The 25,438-nt window shown below is 48.4% G+C and overlaps 1 protein-coding gene across 1 annotated transcript; it reads right to left on the bottom strand.

Moving 5' to 3' along the window:
• Positions 1 to 2,487: 2,487 nt before the first annotated feature.
• EXOSC10 (exosome component 10) lies at positions 2,488 to 23,729 on the bottom strand. The gene is made up of 25 exons (XM_059057881.2): positions 23,541 to 23,729; positions 21,186 to 21,322; positions 20,321 to 20,444; positions 18,941 to 19,045; positions 18,484 to 18,649; positions 18,220 to 18,334; positions 16,696 to 16,771; positions 16,374 to 16,484; positions 16,025 to 16,168; positions 15,327 to 15,517; positions 13,914 to 14,070; positions 13,624 to 13,772; positions 13,157 to 13,207; positions 12,401 to 12,512; positions 10,896 to 10,946; positions 10,655 to 10,733; positions 10,452 to 10,561; positions 8,191 to 8,286; positions 7,772 to 7,846; positions 6,521 to 6,608; positions 5,378 to 5,451; positions 4,711 to 4,879; positions 3,901 to 3,962; positions 3,264 to 3,340; positions 2,488 to 2,630 (listed from the first exon to the last, which is right to left on the bottom strand). Exons 1-25 carry the CDS (start codon positions 23,649 to 23,651, stop codon positions 2,600 to 2,602), a joined length of 2,661 nt encoding a protein of 886 aa, XP_058913864.1. The 5' UTR covers positions 23,652 to 23,729; the 3' UTR covers positions 2,488 to 2,599.
• Between the last annotated feature and the right edge of the window lie 1,709 nt (positions 23,730 to 25,438).

Genomic DNA, 25,438 nt, shown 5'->3' with positions numbered 1-25,438 from the left:
TTGAGTAGCACTGGCTACAAGGTTCTCTGCACTTCTTCCCTTAGTCTTCCCAGTGCGACCCAGATGCACCTTTCAGGAAGCCTCCTCAGGCTGTCCTGAGTAGAATACAATTTCTTGCTTAAAAACATTCCCATTTATCTTTCTGTGGCCGTGACACACGGCTTGTGGGATCTGTTCTCCAATCAGGGATTGAACCCAGGCCACGGCAGTGAAAGCCCAGAATCCTAACCACTGGGCCACCGGGGAATGTGCCACGCCCCCCCCATCTGTCTGTTTTTCATAGCTGAGACGCTGCCATTTTTTGGCTGACAGCTCACTGTGTATCAATGTCCACTCTTTCCAAATTCTGACTACACGATGACAGTACCCAGGATTCTCAGCTGGGCACTGAAATGATGACTTTCCTAGTATCCTTTGCTGTGGTCATGTGGCTAAGTTCTGGCCAGTGGGAAGTGGAGCTTGGCTGATCTCCCCTCCTTCCAGTTAAACAGAAAGAGGCGGTAGTGGGTGGCACTGGGGCAGTTACCAGGCCCATGAGGTCGCGGCCCTGTGTTTGACTTGAGGACGGTAGAGCAACAAGACAGCAGCCAGAGTCTGAGGACCACCAGGCACCGCACCAGCTCTGGGCTGACCGTATTTACAGAAGAGGCAGAGGAAGAACATCTTTTTGGGCAAGCCACTGATCGTTTGGCTTTTCTGTCAGCTTCCACCGTTACAGCCCAAGCTCGTACAGACCCTGGCTGTCCTGAGGGCACTGCTCTGTGGCACAGCAATGGCCGGCCTGGCAGCCCTGTAGGGCTCACACGCAGTCAGCCCTCTCAGTAGCTCGTGGGAAAAACTTCCAAGAAAATAGGTTCCTTGCTTAAATATTTGTAAAATATTTTTTTACAGACCGTTATTTGTAAAAAACCCCAAAATAATGGTATCATCCTGTGCTTTCTTTATTTGATAGCCCATCTCAGGATTAAAATCAAATGGAATTCTGAAGAAATAATCAGACTGGGTCACAGATTTATACAAGTTCAGTGTTGCATTAAAAATAGTACAAAAATAGGGCTTCCCAGGTGGCGCAGTGGTTGAGAATCCGCCTGCCGATGCAGGGGACACAGGTTCGTGCCCCGGTCCGGGAAGATCCCACATGCCGCGGAGCAGCTGGGCCCGTGAGCCATGGCCGCTGAGCCTGCGCGTCCGGAGCCTGTGCTCCGCAACGGGAGAGGCCACAGCAGTGAGAGGCCCGCATACCACAAAAAAATAAAAATAAATAAAAATTTAAAAAAATAGTACAAAAATAGAAATCTAAATGTTTAATAATAAAAAATGTTTAATCACTCTAAAATGAATTTTAGAATGAGAAAAGTCTCATAATATAAACTTTAAAGGTGAAAAACTATAGGGGCTTCCCTGATGGCGCAGTGGATAAGACCCTGCGCTCCCAATGCAGGAGGCCTGGGTTTGATCCCTGGTCAGGGAACTAGATCCCGCGTGCACGCCACAGCTAAGGAGCCCTCCTGCCGCAACTAAGACCTGGCACAACCAAATACACAAATAATAAATAAATTTTTTTCTAAAAAGGTGAAAGACTATAGAAATATAAAGCCGTTTGTAAGTTACTGATGTACATGGTGGACTTCCCTGGTGGCGCAGTGGTTAAGAATCTGCCTGCCAATGCAGGGGACACAGGTTCCAGCCCTGGTCCGGGAAGAACCCCACATGCCGCGGAGCAGCTAAGCCCGTGCGCCACAACTACTGAGCCCGTGCTCTAGAGCCCGCGAGCCACAACTACTGAGCCCACGCACCACAACTACTGAAGCCTGTGTGCCTAGAGCACACAGGCTTCTCTTGTGCTCTGCAACAAGAGAAGCCACCGCAATGAGAAGCCCACGAACCACAAAGAAGAGTAGTGCCCGCGCACAGCAATGAAGACCCAACACAGCCAAAAGTAAATGCATTTATTAAAAAAAAAAAGATATACATGGTAAAAAGCCTTTCTATCAAAATGTTAAAGGTTATCTCTGTGTGGTAGAATTAAAGATGATTTAATTTTTCTCTTGGCATTTACCTATGTCTTCCTCATTTCCTGTAATAAACATGTTATTACTTTTATAATTGGGGGAAAAAAAGTGTAAAAAGAGAAGAGAGAAAGAAGCGGAGAAGAGACCAGGCCCTTGTGAAGCCCCGCTGGCACCCAGCAGTCCCTCCCGAATGTACTTTCCACCATTTGGCTTCACTCATGTGATCTGAAGGCGTGTGAACGCGTGAGAGCTCTCGGGACGGACAGTGGGCGAGCGCTGTGCTCCAGGCCTCCCTCTCCTGAGTCACAGGAGCCCCTCCTGCATTCCCCCCTGGAGGCGGTTCTGGATTTCTCCAGAAACCACACCCCGAGGGCACACTTACCCCAGGCCACCGACGATGGTGATGTGCACAGGATGAGACCTGCGCTCTCCTGCCACAGCCGTGGCGGCCGCAAAAGAAAAGTCAGCAACCAGCTTTCTTCCAGTTAAGAATTATTTTTAATGGCTTAAAAATGAGTCTGTACAAAACCAGCACCACCATTTGGTGCTCCCAGTCCATGGGAGGATCCCAGGGGTCTCTTCCAACACTATCTCTTTGGCCAATTGTGCCTGAAACCTCTGTAGAGACAGCACGAAAACAAGAGTTAGTTCTTCCAGTTTGGCTGAACGTCAGCTCTCAGCCAGTTCATAGAACGTTGCGAACCTTAGTCATGCAGAACTGAGGGAAGATGGACTGTCTGGGGGTTGCGAGGACTGAGCGGGGCAGCAATGCGCCCCGAAACTCCGGCGGACAAGAGTGGGGCTGGCGTGGCCGAGCTGACCGAGATCTACAGGCAGGTCCTGCCTTTACGGCCACAGCTGGGGGTGAGTCCTCTGACCTCAGGGTCTGCCTCAAGGATCAGGGTTTCACGCCTCTGACTAGAATATTCCTGAAGAGTGACAACCCACACTTGCTTACGGATTGTTTTTCTCATTCCTCAGAAGCAAGCTGATCTCGGCAAACTTCAGACCTACTTGCTCTGAGGAGCCCCAGGGAAACCGTATGGTACCGGGAGCGCGCTGAGGGTGACTGGAGCCCTGGGAGGCCGTGGCTGTGGCTGGCATCCAGCGAGCACCTCTCCTGTCGCAGCTAGCTTTCCGAATGACAAAGGGCGGGATGGGGTTGGGAGCGGCCCCCTGAGAGTCTTTCCCCCTAAGGCCTCGGAGCTGCTCACCGGGTCTCCCGGGCCACGCCAGCCGTCTGGCACGTACCTGTCTGACTTTCCAGTTGGAAAGGACATGCTTTTGTTTCCCATCGACTGTTTAATTTTTTTGGCTGCAGTGCATTTCTGAAAAGAAGCCATTGAAGCTGAGTGACAACCATGTCTGCACGACGCACAGAACAACACCCCTGAGCTCAGAGGGCCCATCAAGGACTCCAGCGCCACTGGTGTGACTTTCATTTTCTTGCAACTGGACATTTGTGGGTGTTTCTGAAGGCGAGGCCATACAGATGAGCTACTGAAGAAACGGGAGGGCTCCACGTGGGCCTCGCCCCCCCCCCCATGCCAGACGCCCAGCCACCCTCTGCTCTCACTGGCAGCAACGCCCACGGGGGGCCAAGGCAGGCCTGTGCCGCAGCCACAGGGAGGGTTTCGGCCTGTGGCTGTAATTCCCATGGCAGCAAACAGAGTAACACCCTTCAACACCACACACCCACTTCTATAGACTCTTTAAAACATTTTTTTCTTGCTAGAATAGTTGATGGGTATGGTCTGTACCTGGGAAGAAATGAGGTGAGGGAAAAGATATGCAAAAAGGATTCCTAGATGGACCCGTCTTCCAAGCAGTGGAAGAGGTCAACAAACACGCACCTCGAGCATGCTGGAGTTCTCAGTCCATCACTTACCTTGCCAGACTGTGGCTGCTTATTTGGGTCAAACTGGGAAGAAGGTGTGGATTTGCTGTCTCCTGAAAGGTAAGAGAAGAGACGCCGGTGATCGTGTGAGTGAGTGACACACACCGCAGACTTACTACCGGGCCGGGGGCGCAACATTCAGGCAGTGTGGGCCATCAGTCCGCTACCCCTTTACCGAGAGAAACTTCTGGCTGATGTTAACTTCACAGATCATGTTCCCAGTAGCTACGGGCAGCCTGGAGACAAGGCTCATTTCTCACAGGTCTATTCTTAGGTCAGGGGCAGGTGGCTAAAGCACTGGCCACTTTACATCAAGGAAATCTATCTGGTTTCTGTGCAGGATGAAGCCACTGTCAGCAAACTGGGACCAGAGGTGACATTCCTGCAGAAGAGACTGCTGTGCTGCAAGGAGGCTGCTCTGTAGTCAGGAATGCCACCTACAGCCCCTTCAAAGTAGACCACCGGCTCAGGAAGCACAGAGCTTCATCTCCTGTCTTTAGCGTGTGTGTATCTGTCTGTCTGTGAGAAAACGTGTTTCTGGGCACAAGCTCTTGTGAAGAGGCTGAAGCCACGATCAGAACAGACACCACCTTGCTGAACCACCAGAGCGGCTCCTACAAGTCAGTCCCAGGGGCTGAGGGAGGTGGGCTTCTGTCTGGTCTCCACTGTGTCCTTGTCTTGCCCTCACAACTGCTGCTTCCTGCCAGGTCTCATGCCCAAGGCCCGCTGTCTCTTTACCCCACAGCTTCCTCCCATGTGACACGGCAGGTAGTCCTTGCAGGGCACCCGTTCTGGCCTCACCAGCAAAAGCCTTGAAATCCGACTTGCTGTAGTCATACGGGGTAAAATCTTTTTCGGGTGGATCTGGGTCTTTTAGCTTCTTGGAAATTTTGAGTCGTTTCTTATCTTGTTTCTGTTCTGCCGTCCTCGGGTCACTTGTTCGTTCCCTCTTCTTGGCCGCGTTCTCTAGCTGTGGATTGAACAGACCCGTAAGAGAGCAGCACGCCCCGCGTGCCCCCCAGCGAGCACACGGAGAGGGACCCACCGCCTCCTGGGCTGTAACAGCTGATTGGGCGACGGGGAGAGGAGTGCTGCCGGGGAGTCTGGGCGGGGCTCCCGCCAGGTGGACCAAGACGAGCTCCCAGGGGGAGAATGACATCAGGCCACTTCCCAGGGCCGGGGCTGAGCACTGCAGAGGGTTTGGGTGCCGGGAGGCACACAGCTCCCCGGAGGAGTGGGACACAGAGCAGGCGTGAAGCCCTGTCTACCTCTACAGGTGAGGGCGTGCTCATCCCAAACGCGGAGGGCGGAACAGCGAAGAGGGGTGACAAGGTCAACTCCCTCAGGGGCGCGAGGCAGTGCTGCTTGGGAAGAAGCGAGCGCTTAATCCAAAGCTGAGGGTAAGCCCTCCTGAGGTTCGAGAAAAATCCTGACCACAACCAGAAAAAGCAGAAAAGCCAGCACGTACGGCAGCCTGCTGGCGGACGGACACGGCCTGCTCCGCTGCTGCTCTGCACTTCTCCTGGGCCTGGTCCTGGGCAGCTGCGAGAGAGAGAACCGTCTCCGTGCGGCCTCTGCCCTCCTCTGCCCACAGCGGCCGCCCCAGCTGAGCGCGCCCCCCCCGGCCCTAGTCGCCTTTGCTGCTCCCACCCCACCTCCCCAAACCCCCACAGGGCGGCTGCCGGGGGCCCGGGCCCGGATGCTCTTCTCGTCTCCCGCCCTCTCAGTCCACACCCACACCTGCCCCTCATGCGCTGGCCTACGGGACACCTCCGAGGGTGCTGCGTCGGGATCTCAACTGTGACACGTGAAGGACCGGAACCCAAACCTCGTCCGCCTCAAACCGGCTCCCTCCGCAGCCTCACTGTCGACGGCAGCCCCACCTCCTCCGGCACTCAGGACGCGAGAGGCCTCACCCAACGCCGTCGGCTTCACTACGGGCCACGCCCAGGCCCTGACTTCTCACCACCTGTCTGTCCCCAGGTCGTCCACGCCCGTGTCCCCTCGCACCTGCGCTCCGGCCCTGCCTCCTGAGCGGACTCCCAGCCCTGCCCTCTGCGCAGCTTCCGGGGCGGGGCCTCCACAGCCTAATTCAGCGCATGTCCCTCTTCTGCTCAGAACCCTCCGAGGCTCCCAACTCACTCGGAATAAAGGTCCTGACAACGGACTCCTGCTCTCTGTCCTCCCCTCCTTCCCGCCTTCCTCATGCCCTGGGCCTCCTGGCCACGCGGAGCAGCACGGCGAGCTGTGGGCTTGGCCTCGCTGGGCCTCCGGTCCGGTACCCCCCCCCCCTCCCCGATCGCTGCAGGTCTCTGCTCAACGTCACGTTCACTGACTGCCGGACGAGGTAGCCCCGCGCCCCCTCAGGCCCACCCCCCAGCACCTCCTACCTCGCTCTCTGAGCAAGTACCCGCTGCCCTGACAGCACACACATCTACCGGCTGACTGTCCGCCATTCCTCAGCAGGGGGGAGGCTGCGGAGGGCAGGGCTGGGTCTGCTTTGCTGTATCTGGCACTTCGTTAAACGATTAAATCAAATCGACAGAACGACGTGCAAGGGCTGTTCTCTAACAAATGCGCTGAGGTTCTGAGGAAGCAAATGCTACGCTACCTGTTTGCTCAGCTGCCTTCTTCTTGGCAGTTTCTTTAGATTCTTTTTGTACCTGTACCTGGCTTGCCAGCTTCCAACGGTTGCTGATCTATAATGAAAACAAACAAAACAAAAAAACTCCAGAACTCAGCCACCTAGGAGTGCTTTATTTTTTTAATGAGGTGATGCAGAGCATGCTAACCTAGTAGCTATATACATTCTAGGTTATAAGTTCCACGTCTAATGACACACAAGATAAAACCTCAGGCTGGCTTTATTTATAAGCTACTTATTAAGAAGGACAAAGTACAGCTGTATCCCAGGCACTGGGCTGGATGCTCGCATATCCACCATCTCATTCAGTCCCTTCTGTGATCCCGGGACAGTGGCATTAACATCACCCCTGCTCTACGGACAGGAAACAGTCTCGGAGAAGCTAAATAACTTGTCCAAGGGGCATGGTTAATAAATGGCGGAGATGGCATTCAAGGCAGGACTCCTGCAAGTCTGATGTGCTTCCTTATGACACCACCTGTACCTGTGGCCTTAGAACGCACCTAGGTGACAGGAGCCAGCAAGCATGGTGGGGGACGGATGGCTGCTGAGAGTGCCGCAACCAGTGGGGGAAACCCCGCCTGACTCCCCGTCTAACAGCAGCAGGCTAACCACCAGTGACAGGGCGGAGCCCCATCAGGGTGTCGGCCTGATTCTCTTGCCTAAAGAAAGAGTGTGCTGGGAGCAGAGGAAGGCGGGCCGCCCATCTGACCAGAGCGCTACTCTCTGCAGGGAGGAAGAGGGCTTTTAACAGACAGTTAACACGCGGGCTCCCAGGAACATCTCATGGGGACCCAGGGAAGATGTGCTCTCATTCTTACTCACAATGCTGTTAAAAACAAACCACACAATATACGACAAGAGTGTTTTAAAATTTAAGCTGTCACCTTTAAGAACCTTAAAGTAATATTCATGTATAAAACCGCATCAAGCTGTACATTTCATATCTGTGTACTTTACACCAAGTAAATTAAACTTCAATTAAAAAAGACAAAAACCAAAGATCTGTTTCTTAAAAAGTTCCCCAATGCTTTCGAAAATCTGATTAAAGTCTGGCTGCTCTCTCTGGAAACAATGCTTATATATGAAGTGTTTCTTGCATTCACTTTCAGGGAGGTTCACAGATGGGCTTGTTTAAAACAGAAACCTGGTTTAAGAAATTAAGAAGTCCCCTTTTCTTAGAAAGTCACTCTTAGAAAGGGTGACAAATCCACTTACTTCATAGATTTTCGAAGATGGATCGAACTTTGCTGTCTGAGAAACGTGAGCCCGGGATTCTAGTGAAGGCAGAAACTGGAGAGATGGAGACACAGTCACGTTAACAGCTGAGAAATGGAATCCGGACCCAGAGGTTGGTGGCGCTGAGATGGGAGTTTTCTTGCTGGTTCCATCTTAGGAGGCCTCAGTGCAAAGCATCAGCCTGGCCGCAGCTGCCTGGCCCTCAAGTGGGGTCTTCTTTTCAGCTTTGTCTCAAAAGACCTGACCCCAGGTCTCAACCCACCGCCGGGGACAACTTCACAGTTTTGAGGCTTCCAGGCTCTGAAGACTCTCAGCTTCTTTTCCAGGCAAAAGGCACCTACAGCTACAGAAAGCTCTGCCTCTTCTGTCAGCCCTTAACATACACAACCATTACTTACCATCTGAAATGGATTTTCAAAGGACTCCATTATGTTCTGGGCTTTTTTCTGTGCAACTGTTAATGGACCCTTTCCATTTCCTTCAGCACTAGGTTCCTGCAGGGACAGAAAATGATCACTCATGTAATCATTCTGTGACATTAAGATACAAGCAAAAGGAATAACAGTAACAGTAATGATACTAACAGCTGACATTCATTCATTCATTCACGCCATGCCACATATAGGATTTTAGTTCCCCGACCAGGGATCAAACCCGTGCCCCCTGCAGTGGAAGCATGGAACCCTAACAACTGGACCACCAGGGAATAACTTAAATTTATTTTTAAATTTAAAACATTTTTGGGAGTTCCCTGCCAGTCCAGTGGTTAGGACTTGGCACTTTCACTGCAGTGGCCCAGGTTCAATCCCTGGTTGGGGAACTAAGATTCTGTAAGCTGCAAAAAAAACAAAAACAAAAACAAAACAAAACAAAAAAAATGAAAACAAAAACAAAAAACCCCAAAATACCCAAAGAAAAACCCAGAAAACAAACTATTTTAATTTAAATTTTTAAAATTTAAGTATAGTTGATTTACAATATTAACGACTATTTTTTTAAAGCCTCCCCTATGTATAAGGCACTGTAATAACCTGTAATAGCACACAGTAGGGTGTTTAATACATATTTATTGAATCAATGAATTCTCACCATGTCCTTACAACCTATGAGCTATGTGGCATTATTCTCACCATCTTACAGATGAGGAAAGCGAGGCTGGGAGAGGTTAAGAAAGTCTTCCAGAGTCTTGCAGCTAATAGGTGCAGAACAAGGATTTAAACCCAGGTCTGGCTGTCTCTAAAATGTGGGGTTGTAACTTGAAATTACCTGAAATTTAAAATCATACACCTTTATAGGTAACCAGTGAAATTATGCAACAGAATGTTGCTTCCACCTGGCTTCACCAGCACGTGCTATCCTTTGCCTTTTTCTGAAGTTAGGCTCCCTGCCACACAGGGCACGAGGGGATCCAGCATCCTTTAGACCAGGCACAGTGCTTACACGTCCACACAGCCGCAAGTTCACGCTCACATCTTTAGCTGCCTAATCACTTTGTGGGCTCAATGAATTCTGCGGTCAACTAAAGCTCCTAGACTTCTTTTCGCACGAAGCAAGACTAAATGCATGGAATTAAGTGAAAAGGAAAGTTCACTCCCGGGTGGTACATCTTGCAGGCGGTACTTCACCTCCCTGGCTTTGGCCCAGCATCCGAGTGTGATGGAATAGTTGTGAACGGTGATCCCGTAACCTACTGGACCACCAGCTTCTTAACCATGTGAACATCTGCTAAGCTGGACACTTGTCTTTTTCCATATAGACAGTATTCTCGCTTCTCTTTCCCAGTTCCTTCTTTCTAGAAATTATGGTTTTTCCTTTCTACCACATCTATTGCTTGCTGTATTCAGAATTTTATCTGTGCGTTTTCCTTTTGTCCCTGGTCATTTCAGTATCTGTCCATCCTGACCAACAAATGCACCTTGGTCTTCCTTGTGCAAAGAACCTGCAGCTCAAGTCACTGGCGGAAAGGAGAAGCGTGCCCGGTGGGATAGACCAGGATAAGCTCTGTCGCATCCCAGCCCGATTCCAGGAACACGGCTGGGCTCAGGCGGGCCACATGGGACTTCACACTGGATGGAGTCACTACCTACCAGGACTCGGCCTCTCTCTGGGGTGGGGAACAAGCTCCTACCCACTTCCTAGTGCCTGATCTCCTGCAGCTCACTTCCTCTAACGAGCCAGACTGGAAAAATGCTCTTGAAATCTTCTCCTTGTCATCCACAGCACATATAGGTGGTGTTGGCGGCTATCAGGAAGGCATACACGGCACACACTCGTCACCGGAGAGATCACTCCATCCCTTCTGGCAATCAGGGTGAACTGTTCCTTGACCGTGGATGTTCGGAAAAAGTCCCTGCTTATGCGTCCCTGGAGCCCACACCCGCTTCCCTGGGGGGCCGTTGGTGAGTGTCAAGATGTCAACCCTCCCTTGAGGATCTCCCCTCGCAGAGCGCACAGAGAATCCTCTGCCACCTCTCACGGACCTCCTCGTCAGGGCAGCAAACCCCATCTGGCTGATGGCCTCCATGCCCACTCCCACCACCGCCGGCTTCTATTCTGGTGTTCAGCTCAGAGGCGGCCACGACACTGCCGGCAGACAGCCCGTGTGATAAACCCGGTACACCCCCCCGGTCTGCCTCCTCTCGCCGAAGATGTTACTCACGTTAAATAAGGTGATGACGGCGGTAGCGATAAGGCGTCCAGTGTCCGGCAAGGCCTCCTCTTCTTCTTGGGCAGTGGGGAGGCCCTCTTGCTTCTGCACTGGCACAGGCCCTACAGCGAGGGAAGTCAGCACGGTCGAAGCCTGTGGGACGGCACGCCAGGCAGCCCCAGCTGTCCGGGATATCCCAGAGGGCTTCTCATTACCATTGGCTGCAGTGAGAGGACAGCCGTCTGACGGGGCGTGGGAGCAGTCATGGGGGCCGAAGAGAGCATTCTCCAATCTCTGCATCGAAAAGAAAGCACCAGGCTGGCAAGAACAACCGGTAAGCAGGGGGCCGCCTTCTGCCCGAGGCGTCAGGCCCTGGTGTCCGTCAGGGAGCCTGGGTCCGCGCTGGCTTTGGCTGATGTCTCCCCCAAAAAAGCAACAGCAAACACATCCCGGTACCTCAGGGTTGGGCGGTGGCCCGTTCTTCCTCACTCCACCTGCAACTTCAGACTGAAAAGTAAAAACAAAGAGAATTTGAGGAAAGTCCCCTAAATTCGATGATACACACATTTTTTTCCCCTCAGCGCAGACGGGTCCATTCACTAGACGGTGTTTTTCTCAAGAGCCCAGAGATTTTCTCTCATCCCTTCATCCCTTCCAGTGCCTGGCACTATAATTACTTAGTGCTCAATAATTATTTGTTGGATGAAAGAACAAAACCTTTTATCATAACAAGGCACAATCTGGAAGGATTCCAAAGAGCTTGATAAAGATTCTTCTCTTGTCACCAGCGTTTCTCTCTTTACTTGGAACAAGTATAGAGCCAAGAAAGAAATTTTAACATGAAGACGGTAAATGTGTTTATCCTCAGATTCTCTTCTTTTTCACCTTTTCAAAGGGGCTGATTTTAAGGCTTCTGGAATCAATAATCTTTCAAAAAATTATAAACATGATTTACCACATACGGACACTACTGAGACAAAACATGAAAAACTGTCCCAATAAAACACAAATCAAAACATGCAAATCTACCTGACATCTTGCATTATCTACATAAGAGCAGAGGCGTGCTGGCATGTGCCCGCCCATGCGTCGCACATACTGACGTAGATGTATGGATCTGGATTATGGGCTGGGGACCCTGCTTTCATCCACATTTTCCTAAACTTTAGCGTCTCCTGCACAGTTAGCTCTTTCTGAATTCCCCTCTTCTATCCAAGGTTCTCATGTTTCCCATCACCTCGGCTTTATATGTGGAGTGAACTGTCCTTGACTCCACCTCTGTTATTTTCAAATCCACTTGCCAGTCGGGGAATACCTCTAAAGCACTCAGCATGGTGCTCCAAAAGAAATGGCAGGGATTTCCCTGGCGGTCCAGTGGTTAGGACTCGGCGCTCTTACTGCTGAGGGCCCAGGTTTGATCCCCGGTCTGGGAGCTAAAATCCCACAAGCCACACGGTACAGCCAAAAAAATGAAAAAAAGAGATGGCAGCTGTTGTCTCCATCTGTTATTAAGTCCCATCGATCTTTTCTTCTGAAGATGCTTCTTGTACCCGTGCTTTGCTTTCCGTTCCTGTGACCAACACACTCATGAGGGCACTATCACTTCACTCTGGACCGCTGCCCGTTTTCCAGAACAAGCTCCCTGTGCTGAGATCCCCACTCCATTTTATCCCGCCGGGTTAACTGCCTCCAAACAACAGCTAACCAGCCCATTAGACATCATCAGACATCACTGACCGTTGGATGATCAAAGATAAGGTCATAAAAAAAGAAGGATGAGTTTTAGCTTTTGATTATCATAAAGATACTCCCACTGGATTTCCTAAATCCTATTATGGCTTCAGGATTTTTTTAGAATGGAGACCAGCTCATGTACATAGGACACCATAAGGAGTAAGACACTGGCAGACAGAGTTAAGAACCTGCTGAGTTGGGAATGTTTAGCAGAAAAGCTTTCTTACCTTGAGGAGGGGCATCTCTCGCGCTTGCTGAATTAAAAGATGCATTTCATTGATCTGCTGCCGTACAAGAGGTGGCACAGGGTTACAGCAGGCTATGATGCCCTGAGGTTCCCTGAAGGCAAGCGAGAACACACTCAACTCATCGCCTAGGAACACAGCCCTCAAAGGCTCCAGGAAAGAACAATAACCAGATAAAGCCAGAGCACGGAAAGCTCAGGTAAACACCAAGGGAACACCGCCATGTCAGGCAAGCCCAGCCAGCTGCTCCGAGATGTGCTCCCTGCTGCACTGAGCCTTGAGCAGAAAGCCTCTCCCAGCTGCCTCCTGCTAACTGGGAGAGCTGGAAAGAAGGGCCACAGCTCTGCTGTACTGCGATTCTGCAAGGAGGTGACAGAAGATTATGAACTTTGGTTCTCTGCTTATACTTCAATTAACATCATAAAACATCTAAAATTATAAGATAGCTTAATTTGGAAGAAGGTACATACATTTTCCTTCCTTGTACGTGCATGCTATAGGCGCAGAGACTTACATGAGACTCAGTATAAGGCACATCAACTGAAACAGTTCCAGTTCAGAAGTTTTAGTGCCTAATGGCAGCCCACGGGCAGAGATTCTGCATTCCGTGGTGCTCACTCCTGGAGCACTAATCTCTGAGCAAACAGCCGTGAGGCAATAACAGTCAGGCCAGCGGGAGTGTGAAGGACAACTTTTCTCTACTGAGAATGTCAGAGCTATTAGTCAGGTCTCACTCACTTGGGCAGTTCCTCAGCTATCTTTAGCATCATGTGGTTTGGCAGGACATATCTGGAATAAAACACACGACAGGATCACATTAAATTCAGCCAACAAGTTCCACTATATGCTATAACCCCGGGAAAACAACCAACTTCCATGGCAAAAAAGAAAAAAGTCCATTATTTCCTTGTTACCAGACCTGGCAAGATTAAAAGAATCTCTCGGGCTTCCCTGGTGGCGCGGTGGTTGAGAGTCCGCCTGCCGATGCAGGGGACGCGGGTTCGTGCCCCGGTCCGGGAGGATCCCACGTGCCGCGGAGCGGCTGGGCCCGTGAGCCACGGCCGCTGAGCCTGTGCGTCCGGAGCCTGTGCTCCGCGGCGGGAGAGGCCACAACAGTGAGAGGCCCGCGTACCACACACACACACACACACACACACACACACACACACACACACACAAACACAAGAATCTCTCTAGTCTCTTACCCATAACTTTCATCTTCCCTGCGAGCTGTTTTATCCCTCCAGGCAAACAGCAGCTGAAAGGCCGTTAGTTGCTGTGTGTTGAGATGTTTCTTTTGCTTCCTATACAGTTCCAGGTAAGATTCATCCGTGAAGATAGGTTTGATGAATTTCTGCAAAATATTAGCGAATATTCAAGATCAGTGGGAATCAATATTGTGCCCTGGGCTCTTTAAGACACTGGGCTCTTTTCATGAATGGAAAGAGCAAAGCAAAGAACAAGGCCCTGAGCGGAACCAGGTGTCGGCTTTTACCTTGAGGCAGATGTCCCGGCTCCGCTGCCACTCCACCTGCAGCTGCGTGGGCTGCTCGTTGCCGTGCTCCCACAGCTCCAGCCTCATCTTATCATAGATGTAAAGCAGGTAATGAGTGTCGTCTCGGGCATAGTTGAGCATCTCCTCCGGCAGAGGTCTGGAGTTGCAACACAGAACATTGTTTCACACCTCTCCCCCTGGGCGGCAATTCAACTTGTCCACGCTGCTGGAGCTAAGACATTTTTAGTTCCTTCTGATATCAAAGTTTCTCTCCCAGCCACTACTACAGTTCTACCAGCATCTCCTGCATTTTCATATGACAAACCACTCTTTTCACAGCTGGGTAGAAAGGGCGGCAGGGCAATGATGTGGTTAAAAATAAGGGCCCTGCCATCCTGAGTTTGAATCTTAGCCCCGTGTATGGCACGTGGCATGGGTTAAATAACAGGTAATGGTTTTTAGATTTTATCATTTTCATCTTACATTTGGACTTTACTAGAGTCTCTTTAGAAATTCTGGCCTGAAAAGTGGAGAACAGCTTGGTGCTTCTCCATACAACAGTTGCAACCTCAGAGAGGAAGCCGGCCATCGGAAAATGACCAAGGTGAGCAAGAATCCCACAAAGTATGGCCAAGACTCTGTTACAGCCTTTTGTTTGTTTGTTTTGTTTTTTGTGGTACGCGGGCCTCTCACCGCTGTGGCCTCTCCCGTTGCGGAGCGCAGGCTCCGGACGCGCAGGCTCAGCGGCCACGGCTCACGGGCCCAGCCGCTCCGCGGCACGTGGGATCTTCCCGGACCGGGGCACGAACCCGCATCCCCCGCATCGGCAGGCGGACTCTCAACCACTGCGCCACCAGGGAAGCCCTGTTACAGCCTTTGACTACAGTAAACACTGACTATAAGGCTAAGTCAACTCTGTACCTTAGAATTCTCTCACACCTATGGGAGACCATCTCACACATACACAAGCATCCCTACCGGGGAGATGTGAGTTACAAACAAGAGACTGGCGTGGATAAATGCTGACATGGTGTGGCTCTTTCAACTACTATTTCCATGAAGCATAACGCACTATTTGTTTATCTAAGATAGTAATCCCCAGCTTTTTCAAATAGGAAGCATTTTTTTAACCAATCCATTTAAAAATTTTTAAATTCTTCACATTGCAGAACTAAACTGAAATTTACTAACACTCCCCTCTATGTAACATAATCAGCCCAACATAAACTTCGTTGTTATTCTAAAACTTCCAGTCGTCCTTATGCCACCAAAAACAACTGGAGAAAAGCGCAATGACACTCAACTGAAGATTCAAATGGTGTTACAGCTGCACAAAGGTCTCCAGGAGTGGGAGTTCATGAACGCCCAGGCCTTCCTCCGCCATCCCCATTTGCTGGTCAAGAACAGACTAACCGTATTCTCCAATCGGCCAGCTGATACTGCTTGTTTGAGTCCACGTTGCAGTAGAGCTTCAGCAGATGGTCGAGGGAGTGCCTGCTCAGGTTAAGAAGGCGTGCTGCCTGATGGGTATCGAACATGTTCACCACATACAACCCAAAGTCCTTCTGTAGCCATTCTATGTCTGAATCGGCACCATGGAAGACCTGAAAACAAAATCGCAGTCAGGCAGTACAGTGGCACGAGGCCACTTATACTCGGAAATGAACTCTGCCCTTAGGTTATTAGAACACTGGAATTAGAAGCCAGGAAAAAGATCAAGATGGGTTCAGTTTTAAATGCCTCTTTTAATTTGGGCCACAGCCTTCTACACTGCTAATTGCATACTTGTAACTGCTAACAGCTGATGATTCTAAGAAAGTTGCTCTGCTAGCTTCAAGGGTAGTCATTGAGGCCAAACAATCTTGAGAACATGGGCTCACTGCAGTACTCATCAAAGTGATTTAACATTTTGTGGGTGGTAACGAGCTAAGTCTTAGCTCTTCTAACAGGGCTTTAGAAACAAAAGCAGTTTAGCATGTGGTACCCTAGTGTGAAGTTATCTGTTATTTTTCTCGACTTTACTGGGTCTACGTTGAAATGATGAAAACAGTAAACTGAAGAAGCACCTAAATCTTGCACTCACATGCAAGGGTGGGAAAAGGCTGGCTGACCTTAACAATAGCGGGGTCTGTGAGGCTCTCATTGAGAATGTACATGTCACTGCGAAGCTCCAGGGTGTCAACGATGAAGTCTTCTGTCCGGGTGGAAATCTGCATCAGGCAGGTGAGCCCTAGGAAGCTCCGGTAAGAGTGGTGCTAAAACACACAGAAAGAAGGGAGAACAGGAGAAAAAAGATTTTACCAGGCTTACCTTTACCGATTTTGAAGTCAGTTATAAAGCAGAGTAATATAATTAATTTTTACCAAAAAGGAGATTTAAATTAGTATTAATGTTATATTTCTTGAGTAGGTGAACTCACAGGAAATGTGAAAATTTCATTCCAGGTCATTAACAAGTTACCTCCAAGTCTACAGCAAATTCTTGACACTTCAGGAGCTTTTCATTGAGTTCTACTAGTTCATCCAGTGAGGACACGAAGTGGCAGGGTGTCTCTCCTACAGGTCTGTATAACTGCATCACAGAAGTACGGGCAGAAAGAGAAGACTGTTAAGAATCATCTTTCATGAAAGTACCAAAATTACGAGTTTAGGAAATAATCCAAAGTCATAACCTTCTACTTTAAAAATATTTAAGGAAAGCCAAAATTACATCCACTAATCTATGTATTTGATTCTTCCTGGGCTACTTGGGTACCACCCATCAACTAAGGTTGGGCACTTACCTGAGGCTCTGGCTTTTGAAGGACTGAGTCTGGTGGAGTGAAGTGATCTAGTTCGTACTGATAAGGATGTGCAAACCTGAATCGATAAAAGAAAAATCTTTTTGATTAATTCCATGATTCAAGGAAGAACAACTGCTTTAATCCAATTCGTAAAAACAAACAAACAAAGACCATTGTGAAAATATTTTAAAAAGCATCATTGTTTCAACGATGATTCAAGTGCATCAAAAAAAAAAAAAAATGGGTGAGGGCTTCCCTGGTGGCGCAGTGGTTGAGAGTCCGCCTGCCGATGCAGGGGACACGGGTTCGTGCCCCGGTCCGGGAGGATCCCACGTGCTGCGGAGCGGCTGGGCCCGTGAGCCATGGCCACGGAGCCTGTGCGTCTGAGGCCTGTGCTCCGCAACGGAGAGGCCACAGCAGTGAGAGGTCCGCGTACCACAAAAAAAAAAAAAAAAAAAAAAAAAAAAAAAAATTGGGTGAAACTTGTTCACCCTTAAAGTACGATAATTCAAAATCGATTCATTTATAAAGATTTGAGCACTAATTGGCCAAACACTGTATGGTTGCTATTGTGGATGATGCAGAAAGGTGAAACATGTAATTCCTTGTGGTTTGGAATAACAAATCTGAGAGGTGAGAGAGGGTGGTCAATACCTCAGTTGGTCATATACCAAATGATGTATTTTTTTCAGTTCCTCTATCAGATACTTGCATAAAAATCCTAAGTCTCTGAGTTCCTTGAGGGCAGGGCTGCCTTTCATTACCTTTATTTCTCTTGCACTCAGCTGTGGCCTCACAGTGCAGAGCTGGGGCTGAGGCACCAACGCTCAGACACTGGCTGCATGTGAGAAAAAGACCAACACTGACGAAGTTTTCATCACCGTTTTTCTTTAAATTGAAATCAAAGTCCTCTTGTCTGTTTTTTTTTTTCAGCGGCCATGGCTCACGGGCCCAGCCGCTCCGCGGCACGTGGGATCTTCCCGGACCGGGGCACGAACCCGCGTCCCCTGCATCGGCAGGCGGACGCTCAACCACCGCGCCACCAGGGAAGCCCTCTTGTCTGTTTTAAGCGAAGTTTTTCCAAGATGCTTATCCTGTCAGTGAGAAATGTCTCTTCTGTACTGAATTTATTGGTGAGCATTACCTTCTTGTCTGAGTCCACACCTAACAAGAAAGGCAGAGTGGTACCAGGGAAGGACAATTTTAAGAAAACCTGGGCTTCAAGTTCTAGTTCTGTGGGAAGTTAGCACCTCCAATTTTGTTTTCTCATCTGCCCAATGGGGACGAGAGCAACTGGCAGCTCTCAGGACTGTGGGGGCTACGTGAGACGGTGCTCGTGCGAGGCCCTCTGCGAACACAAGCAGGAGGTTTAATCGATGAGACGCACGTCAGGATAAGGTGAAGAGAGTCACCCACTCCTCACATTCTGTTCTCATTCACACATTTTACAAAAGTGACACAGAGTGAAAAGGCGGCACAAGGATCAGGACTCACAGCAGGACATTCAGACACGCAAACACTTACATGTCCTGCTCCACCTGCTGGGTTCTCTGCTGATGGATGAAATCCGCCAGGGCAGGGGGGACATCCAAGTCCTCAGGTCGGTCCTGTGGGCGCTCCCGCCTTTCTTTAGAGAGTGCTAGAGACCCAAGCAGCGACAAAGACACATTCACATCTTGTCTAGTTACGGAGGGTTAACTGGCTCCCTCTGAATTTGCAGAAAGGAAGGTGGGAGGGATACCTTTTCCCCTTGATTTGCTTTCGCTGGGCAGCGTTGGCACTGCTTACCCTGAGGGAGGGGTTTCCGAGCGTTGGGCTTGATGAAGATTTTAGGAAGAAATGGCGTGTTGGAATTGTCAATCTTCTCTCGGAATTTAAGCTGAGGTCGGATGATGTTTTTTGCATGAAGCAGCCGGAATGTTTCAGATTTTGTTTTTTTGCTAAATTCTCCTGCCTATGATCAACAAATATAACAAATACTTTCTAACACAGCAACCTGATGAGTTAGAAAACTAAATTCCAATGTATGCCTTCCAAGGACCACTCGTTTAAGAATGTATGTGTGTGTGAGACTGGGGGGTTAGACCAGAGGGTGTAATTAGGTTGTGTCTGTTCATGAGAACAAGTTAGGCAGTGGCCAGTTCTGTGTCCAGTAAGTTAAAACAGAAATGCAAATCAGAATGGCAAAGGCCCTACTGCAAAGCTGACACGAAAAGCTCTAGTTCACCTGAACAGCAGCCCTCACCTTCCGGTTCCAGCTGGACACTATGGTTTTAGGGACCTGCAATCCTGCAGGGAGGACAGGCTGCTGATTCTTATTCACACCTGATGCTTCATCCAGTAAAATGCCCTAAAAGTAAAAGAGATATTAATTTAGTATCTTCCTTTCAGGGTTAACCAAGCCAATCACCTAAAATTTTTACGAAATACATTCAGAGAATTATGTGCGGGAGCACACACTTGTAAGGGTGGACCACTGTAGGAGAGGTGATTAGAGAGTCATCGAAAATAACTGAAGCATTATTTGCTCAACGACAGGGCAGTAATCAGGCACTCCCTACCCTTGATCAAGTCTCTTTACAATTCTGAATTGGGCTGGAAATTCGAAAGTGATTCAACAGTAGAATGTGGCCCACTAAAATAATTAAAAAGACCCTAGACTGTATTAAACATAGAGGTACAGTATTTAGAGTGAGAATGAAGCGTATCCCGATCCGCTTTGTAAAGACGTGGAATCTCAGTTTGGGCACCGTTAACAGAGGTGCACCCAGTTGATAAATGCCAGGACTTGAAATCATAAAGTATGAGGAACCGCTGAAAGACCTGTGGGCATTTAGACCATGGAAGAGATGACTTCAAGGGACGGGAGAGCATGATTTAAGTATCTGCAGGACCGTCACGTGGCTGAGGGTTAGATGTGTTTTGGACAATCTCTGTGTATTTCTGTAAAGAATGTTATGCTGTAGTATTAGCTGTAAGTAGACAGTCAGCTAGATCCAAATGATTCACATCTCCCTCCAATTATGCAAGACAGGGTATTTAGCAGACTGTGGATAATAGTAAAAATAGACTAAATTTTGCTTGGGATCTGTATCCAGAGGCCTCTTCTCTTGCAAGAAAATGGGATTCGCAAATCTGGAAGGTAGATTACTAATATGGCACTTTAAAAATAGCTTTCTGGGCTTCCCTGGTGGCGCAGTGGTTGAGAGTCCACCTGCCGATGCAGGGGACACGGGTTCATGCCCCGGTCCGGGAAGATCCCACATGCCGTGGAGTGGCTGGGCCCGTGAGCCATGGCCGCTGAGCCTGCGCGTCCGGAGCCTGGGAGAGGCCACAGCAGTGAGAGGTCCGCTTACCGCACAAAAAAAAAAAAAAAAAAAAAAAAAAGAAAAAGCCTTCCGCCTTCCCCCGGGGCAGTGATACTCTGAAGTGATATATCTGAAGATAATCGTGTTATTTTTGGGAAAAAGAAGCCAACTAGCAGAGGAAGGGAATGTCATTACAGGCCAGAAATGCTCAACTTCCTTTCTTTTCATTTCCTAAGGTGCTTGGGTTTCTTTTCATATTTAATAATACAAAAGCTCTTCATTTGTTAGTAACCTTAAGAGGAATGTGAAATACTCACCACTCTTTCCAGAATAACATCATTGGTATCAACTAGCAAATCAAACTTGTCCTCCAGCTCAGTCACTTTATTCTGACCCTTAATGTTGCTTCGACACCCATGGTACTGCATTACCCTACTCATGCTAGAAAGGATAGGAAAACCGAAATCAGTTTGTATACTTTTATTCATTTGTTTGCAATCTAGGAGAAAGCTCCCAAGGCTTGGCTCAGACTATTCCCAATACTTTTTGATCAAACTAAAAACCTGCACCCTTCAGCAAAAAACACTGCTAGTTGTATGGCACTGGGCAATTCACTAAATCTCACTAAGACTTATTTTTCTCATCTGTTATTTGAGGGGGTGGAAGAAACTATCCCAAAGCTTCCTTTAAATTCTAAACAAATACATATAACACTATGTAAATAATGTACTCTGCATTCATTGTTTTAACATGAAATCTAAAACAGATTCTCTAATTCTGTCATGCAACAGTTAAACAAAATCAATGTTTGTGTGATGCCTGTCCTAATACGCTTATTAGAAAGCTATTACTAAAAAAGAAAATAGAGTAAAAGAAAAAGAAAGCTAATACTTGTGACTTTCCAAGTTGTGTGAGAGAATCTTGGATCTAGGTTTTCAAGTCCCATATTAATTTAAAAAGGTTCATTGTCTATAGCTGCAATAGTCAATATATATAATTTAAAAGTAAAACTCAAAATTTACCAAGTAACATTTCCCTAATTAACATTTCCCACTGTCTCATTTTTACATTTTATAGCTCTAAAGCACAGAAAATTATGGTAAGAAAAAAACAAATTTCAGGAAAAATCATCTACATCTTTATATTTTCTTTCAACATGAGAAACCAATATATAGTACTTACCACTGAAGCAACCTGTCTCCCTGTGTTTCACAAAATGTCTGGAAGCCAGGAAAACTTCGGTAAAAATCATACTCATCACCAAACTGTGGTAGGCCCCCAGATGCCTTGGTGACTGCCACCACTGCCCCAAGAGCAAACTGTCAAAAACCAGAAAAACAGGATCTTTTAGACACGGATCACCATTCGTTCAGCAACTCATTTTTTTCAAGATCTACTATATATAATGAATTGTGCTAGATGAAGACCTTCATGCATCCAACAAATATTCATTTACTGCCGATTTTACACCATGCCCTTATGATAACAACAGTGAACATGAAACCAAGTTTTGGAGCTTACATTCTTGGGAGAGCGGGGAGAGAAAGAACAAATACATATATAATATGACTAATATTCAAAACAGCCTGGGTTTGAGTCTTCGCTCTACTACCTATTGACTGTGACCTTGGGCAAGTTATTTTATTTATTTGAACCTTAGTTTCCGCCTTTGAAAAATAGGCATAAGGGGGACTTCCCTGGTGGCACCGTGGTTAAGCATTAAGCATCTGCCTGCCAATGCAGGGGACACAGGTTCGAGCCCTGATCCGGGAAGATCCCACATGCCGCGGAGCAACTAAGCCTGTGCGCCACAACTACTGAGCCTGCGCTCTAAAGCCCACAGCCACAACTACTGAGCCTGCGTGCCACAACTACTGAAGCCTGTGTGCCTAGAGCCCATGCTCCGCAACACAAGAAGACACTGCAATGAGAAGCCCGCGCACCACAACAAAGAATAGCCCCACTCACCGCAACTAGAGAAAGCCCACACGCAACAACGAAGACCCAGGGCAGCCAAAAAAAGTAAATAAATAAATGGATGTAATCTCTCATTATTAAAAAAAAGAATCCGCCCGCCAATGCAGGGGACATGGATTCGAGACCTGGTACGGGAAGATCCCACATGCCGCGGAGCAACTAAGCCCGTGCGCCACAACTACTGAGCCTGCACTCTAGCGCCTGCGAGCCACAACCACTGAAGCCCCTGCGCCCAGAGCCCATGCTCCACAAGAGAAGCCACTGCAACGAGCATCCGCGCTCACCACAACTAGAGAAAGCCCGCGTGCAGCAATGAAGACCCAACGAAGCCAAAAATAATAAATAAATAAATAAATAAAAATTAAAAAAAAAAAAGTATAAGGGACTTCCCTGGCGGTCCAGTGGTTAAGGCTCTACGCTTCCACTGTGAGGGGCACGAGCCACGTGGTGCGGCATAAGCCATATGGTGCGGCCAAAAAAAAAAAAAAAAAGACAATATAAGAATATTCTAGATCTTTTGGATGAGCAATTTAGAATGGCTACTGTCCACAACTGGACTAGTGTTTATGGCTCAGTTAGTGCCAAGTAGGTCTCTATTTTAATTGTGTGATAATGAGAAAAAACCTGAAGTGGCTGTCATAGGTAAATGACGGTTGGTCATATCAAGGCCAAATGACATTACTGTGAGTTGTGTAATAAATGTTTTCCAAGAAAAAAAAAAAGAGAGAGAGAGAGAGAGAAAGATGGGAACTTGAATCATGGTGGGGTACATGGTAGCGCTGAGCCACCCAATCAGGACCATGGCTAGTGGCCCCGGAACTATTCAGAACCAAATAAATGAATTAATAACAACATCTGCTCATGATAAGTTAGATATAATGTGAGTGGCGTTTTGGAGGATCTGTAGTGCTAACTTACAAACTATTTTAGTTTCATGGTCTTGTAAGACCTATGCATGAGGTGTTTAATCTCAGGTTTGTTTGTTCATATTTAAGCACCATTAGACAAATAATCTAAATGAACTCTATGTTCCTTCGAGGAGGCACTGATAAATGTTTTATGGCACCTCCAGGAGGGACACTCGGTGGCAGCTGTAACAGGTGACATTAAACCCAGGGTTTGGGATTATGTAGGACTGGACCTCAGGAGAGGGAAAAAGAGCCATCCCGCCCGCGAGAGGCGTAAAGCAGCCGAGTCTCTCTGGAGAGTTGGTCGGGTGCCTCAGGCCTGGGTGGGGTCGGGGTCGCGAAGGCTGGGGACATCAGGGTGACCAGGAAGCCCTTCCCACAAGGCGGAGACGGCTCTCCATACTCGGGACTGCATGGGCTCAAACGGGAGATCAAGGACCCTGGGGAGCGTGGCGTCCCCCAGTGTCAGCGTGCGAGGCCCCATCCCCAGAGGATGAAGACTGTGCCCGGAGCGGGCAGCGGCCCCTAGACCCCCGCCCGAGGCTCTGCTGCAGCGTTCATGCGGCCGCGTGGGAGGCCTCCGAGAGGGTCCGCGCCTGCTTCCGGTCAGCCGCGGGCAGCTCCCTGTGCCCCCGAGGCCTCACGAACTCACCTTCACGAAGCTGTCTGCATCGGGGAAGCCGGGCAGCACCATCTCCCCGTCAGATTTGGTAGCGCTTGTCGCCGACTCGGCCTTGGACTCTCGGGGACTGGGAGGCGCCATTTTTCCGGCTTCCACGGCTTTTCTCGCGAGAGTGCCTCAGCCAACGCGACGTGCACGCACTGCGCATGTGCGAAGGCTGTTCTTGAGTTGGGGCGGTATCAGCTCTGAGTACCCCACCCAGGGAGCTTGACGTTTTTCTTTAACCTCATATTATTTCATGACAGCAACCCAGTGATTTACGGTAAGACCTGGAGGACTCAATTATTATATTTAAAGCCTGCTCCTCCCAGGCTCTCGTTCCGTGGCCCCCTCACTCACTTGATTTGACTCCTGCAGTTATCCCCTCTCTGGCGTCATCTATGTTTTCCCTCGCTGCTGGTTCATCCCTAACAAACTACAAGTATGCTGGCATCTCTCCCAAATAAAAGACAAGATAGAAAACAACACTCCACCCCACACCTCCTTCCAGCCACTGTAGCATTCCTCTTGCCCTTTATAGGTAAACTACTAGAAAAGGCGTCTCTATGTTCCTACTGTAGTTACCTCCAGTTCTCTGGAACTCCTCCAGTCAAAGGTACCTCCCCATCCACGTCTTAAGGCACTTAGTGTGAACTCAAACATTTGTTACATGAATACCTGGAAGAGCTCTTTTTAGGAGGTTGGCAGTATTGGGCAGCTCAGGGGTGGATTTGGGAAACCCGGGTAGGGTGTGTCCTCTTTCCTAAGATAAGGAGTGGTACACCCTTAATACAATTTGTCTGGCTTAGTAAATGTTAGCTGTTAATCTTTTTTGGGGGGCTGCACCTCACGGCTCGCAGGATCTTAGTTCCCCAACCAGGGACTGAACCCGGGCCCCAGCAGTGAAAGCGCTGGAGTCCTAACCAGTTGACTGCAGGCAATTCCCATGTTAGCTGTTAATCAGAATATCTTATTAACAGAATGCTTGTTTTTCATTCTCCCTGCCCCCCATTTGTGTACCTCAGGTACACAGGTACCCTGGCTGAACAAAAGGCCTAGGCTAGCCTAGTTCATTTTTACAACGAATATTTTGAGCACTTAATTCATATAGTTCAACCTAGGCTGTGCTGAGTGCTTTACATGGATTAGCTCATCTTCAAAACAACCTTCTGGGGTAGATCCACATTTTCAATGGAGGAAACAAACAGAGATTAAGTAATTTATCCAAAGTCACACAGATAGGATGAGATGGAGTTGAGATTTGAAACTAGGTAATTTGATACCACAGCCTTGACTCTTACTGCTTTACCTACCTCCAAGAGATTTAAGGCCCTCCCTTCACACAGCTTACATGAAACTATCCTGGATTGATAGGGGAATTAGACTGTCTTTTAAGGCCTCCGTTAGCACCTCACCTTCCTCTGGTAACTCATTTCAACAAAGTCAGAGGTTTTGCTTAGATATAACTTAAAACCCATTGGAGGGATTCCTTGGCAGTCCAGCGGTTAGGACTCTGCACCTCCACTGCAGGGGGCATGGGTTCAATCCCTGGTCGGGGAACTAAGATCCTGCAAGTTGTGTGGCCAAAAAGAAAAAAAAAAAAAACCATTGGATTCACCAGACATCTTAATCCCAAGGACTCTCATGTCCTAAGGAGTATATCCTTACCATTGATGGCCACCGTTTTCCTGAGTCCGTTCTTTCCCATGGCCTTTATCTTTTGTGAATGGTATCCCTGTAGTCATTGATAGTTATTTCATATAGAATCTGATCGTATTTTCAGGAGCAAAATAGTTTGATACATAGCTTAGGATAGTTATAGAAAATCTGAAGGTATGAGACTTTCTGGCTGTGATGGTTAAAACTGTTTTACCACTGTTGAGATTTAT

This window comes from Kogia breviceps, chromosome 1, assembly GCF_026419965.1.
Source record: "Kogia breviceps isolate mKogBre1 chromosome 1, mKogBre1 haplotype 1, whole genome shotgun sequence".
NCBI lineage: Eukaryota > Metazoa > Chordata > Mammalia > Artiodactyla > Physeteridae > Kogia > Kogia breviceps.
The sequence above is the reverse complement of the archived record's forward strand: the minus strand, read 5'-3'. Positions and strand labels throughout refer to the sequence as shown.

Coding starts and splice junctions, on each gene's coding strand:
- EXOSC10 (XM_059057881.2), bottom strand. CDS start 23,651: ATGGCGCCTCCCAGTCCCCGAGAGTCCAAGGCCGAGTCGGCGACAAGC. Junction 20,445..21,185: donor GGAGACAGGTTGCTTCAGTG/GTAAGTACTATA, acceptor TATCCTTTCTAG/CATGAGTAGGGTAATGCAGT. Junction 18,650..18,940: donor TGTCCAGCTGGAACCGGAAG/GTGAGGGCTGCT, acceptor TGTTGATCATAG/GCAGGAGAATTTAGCAAAAA.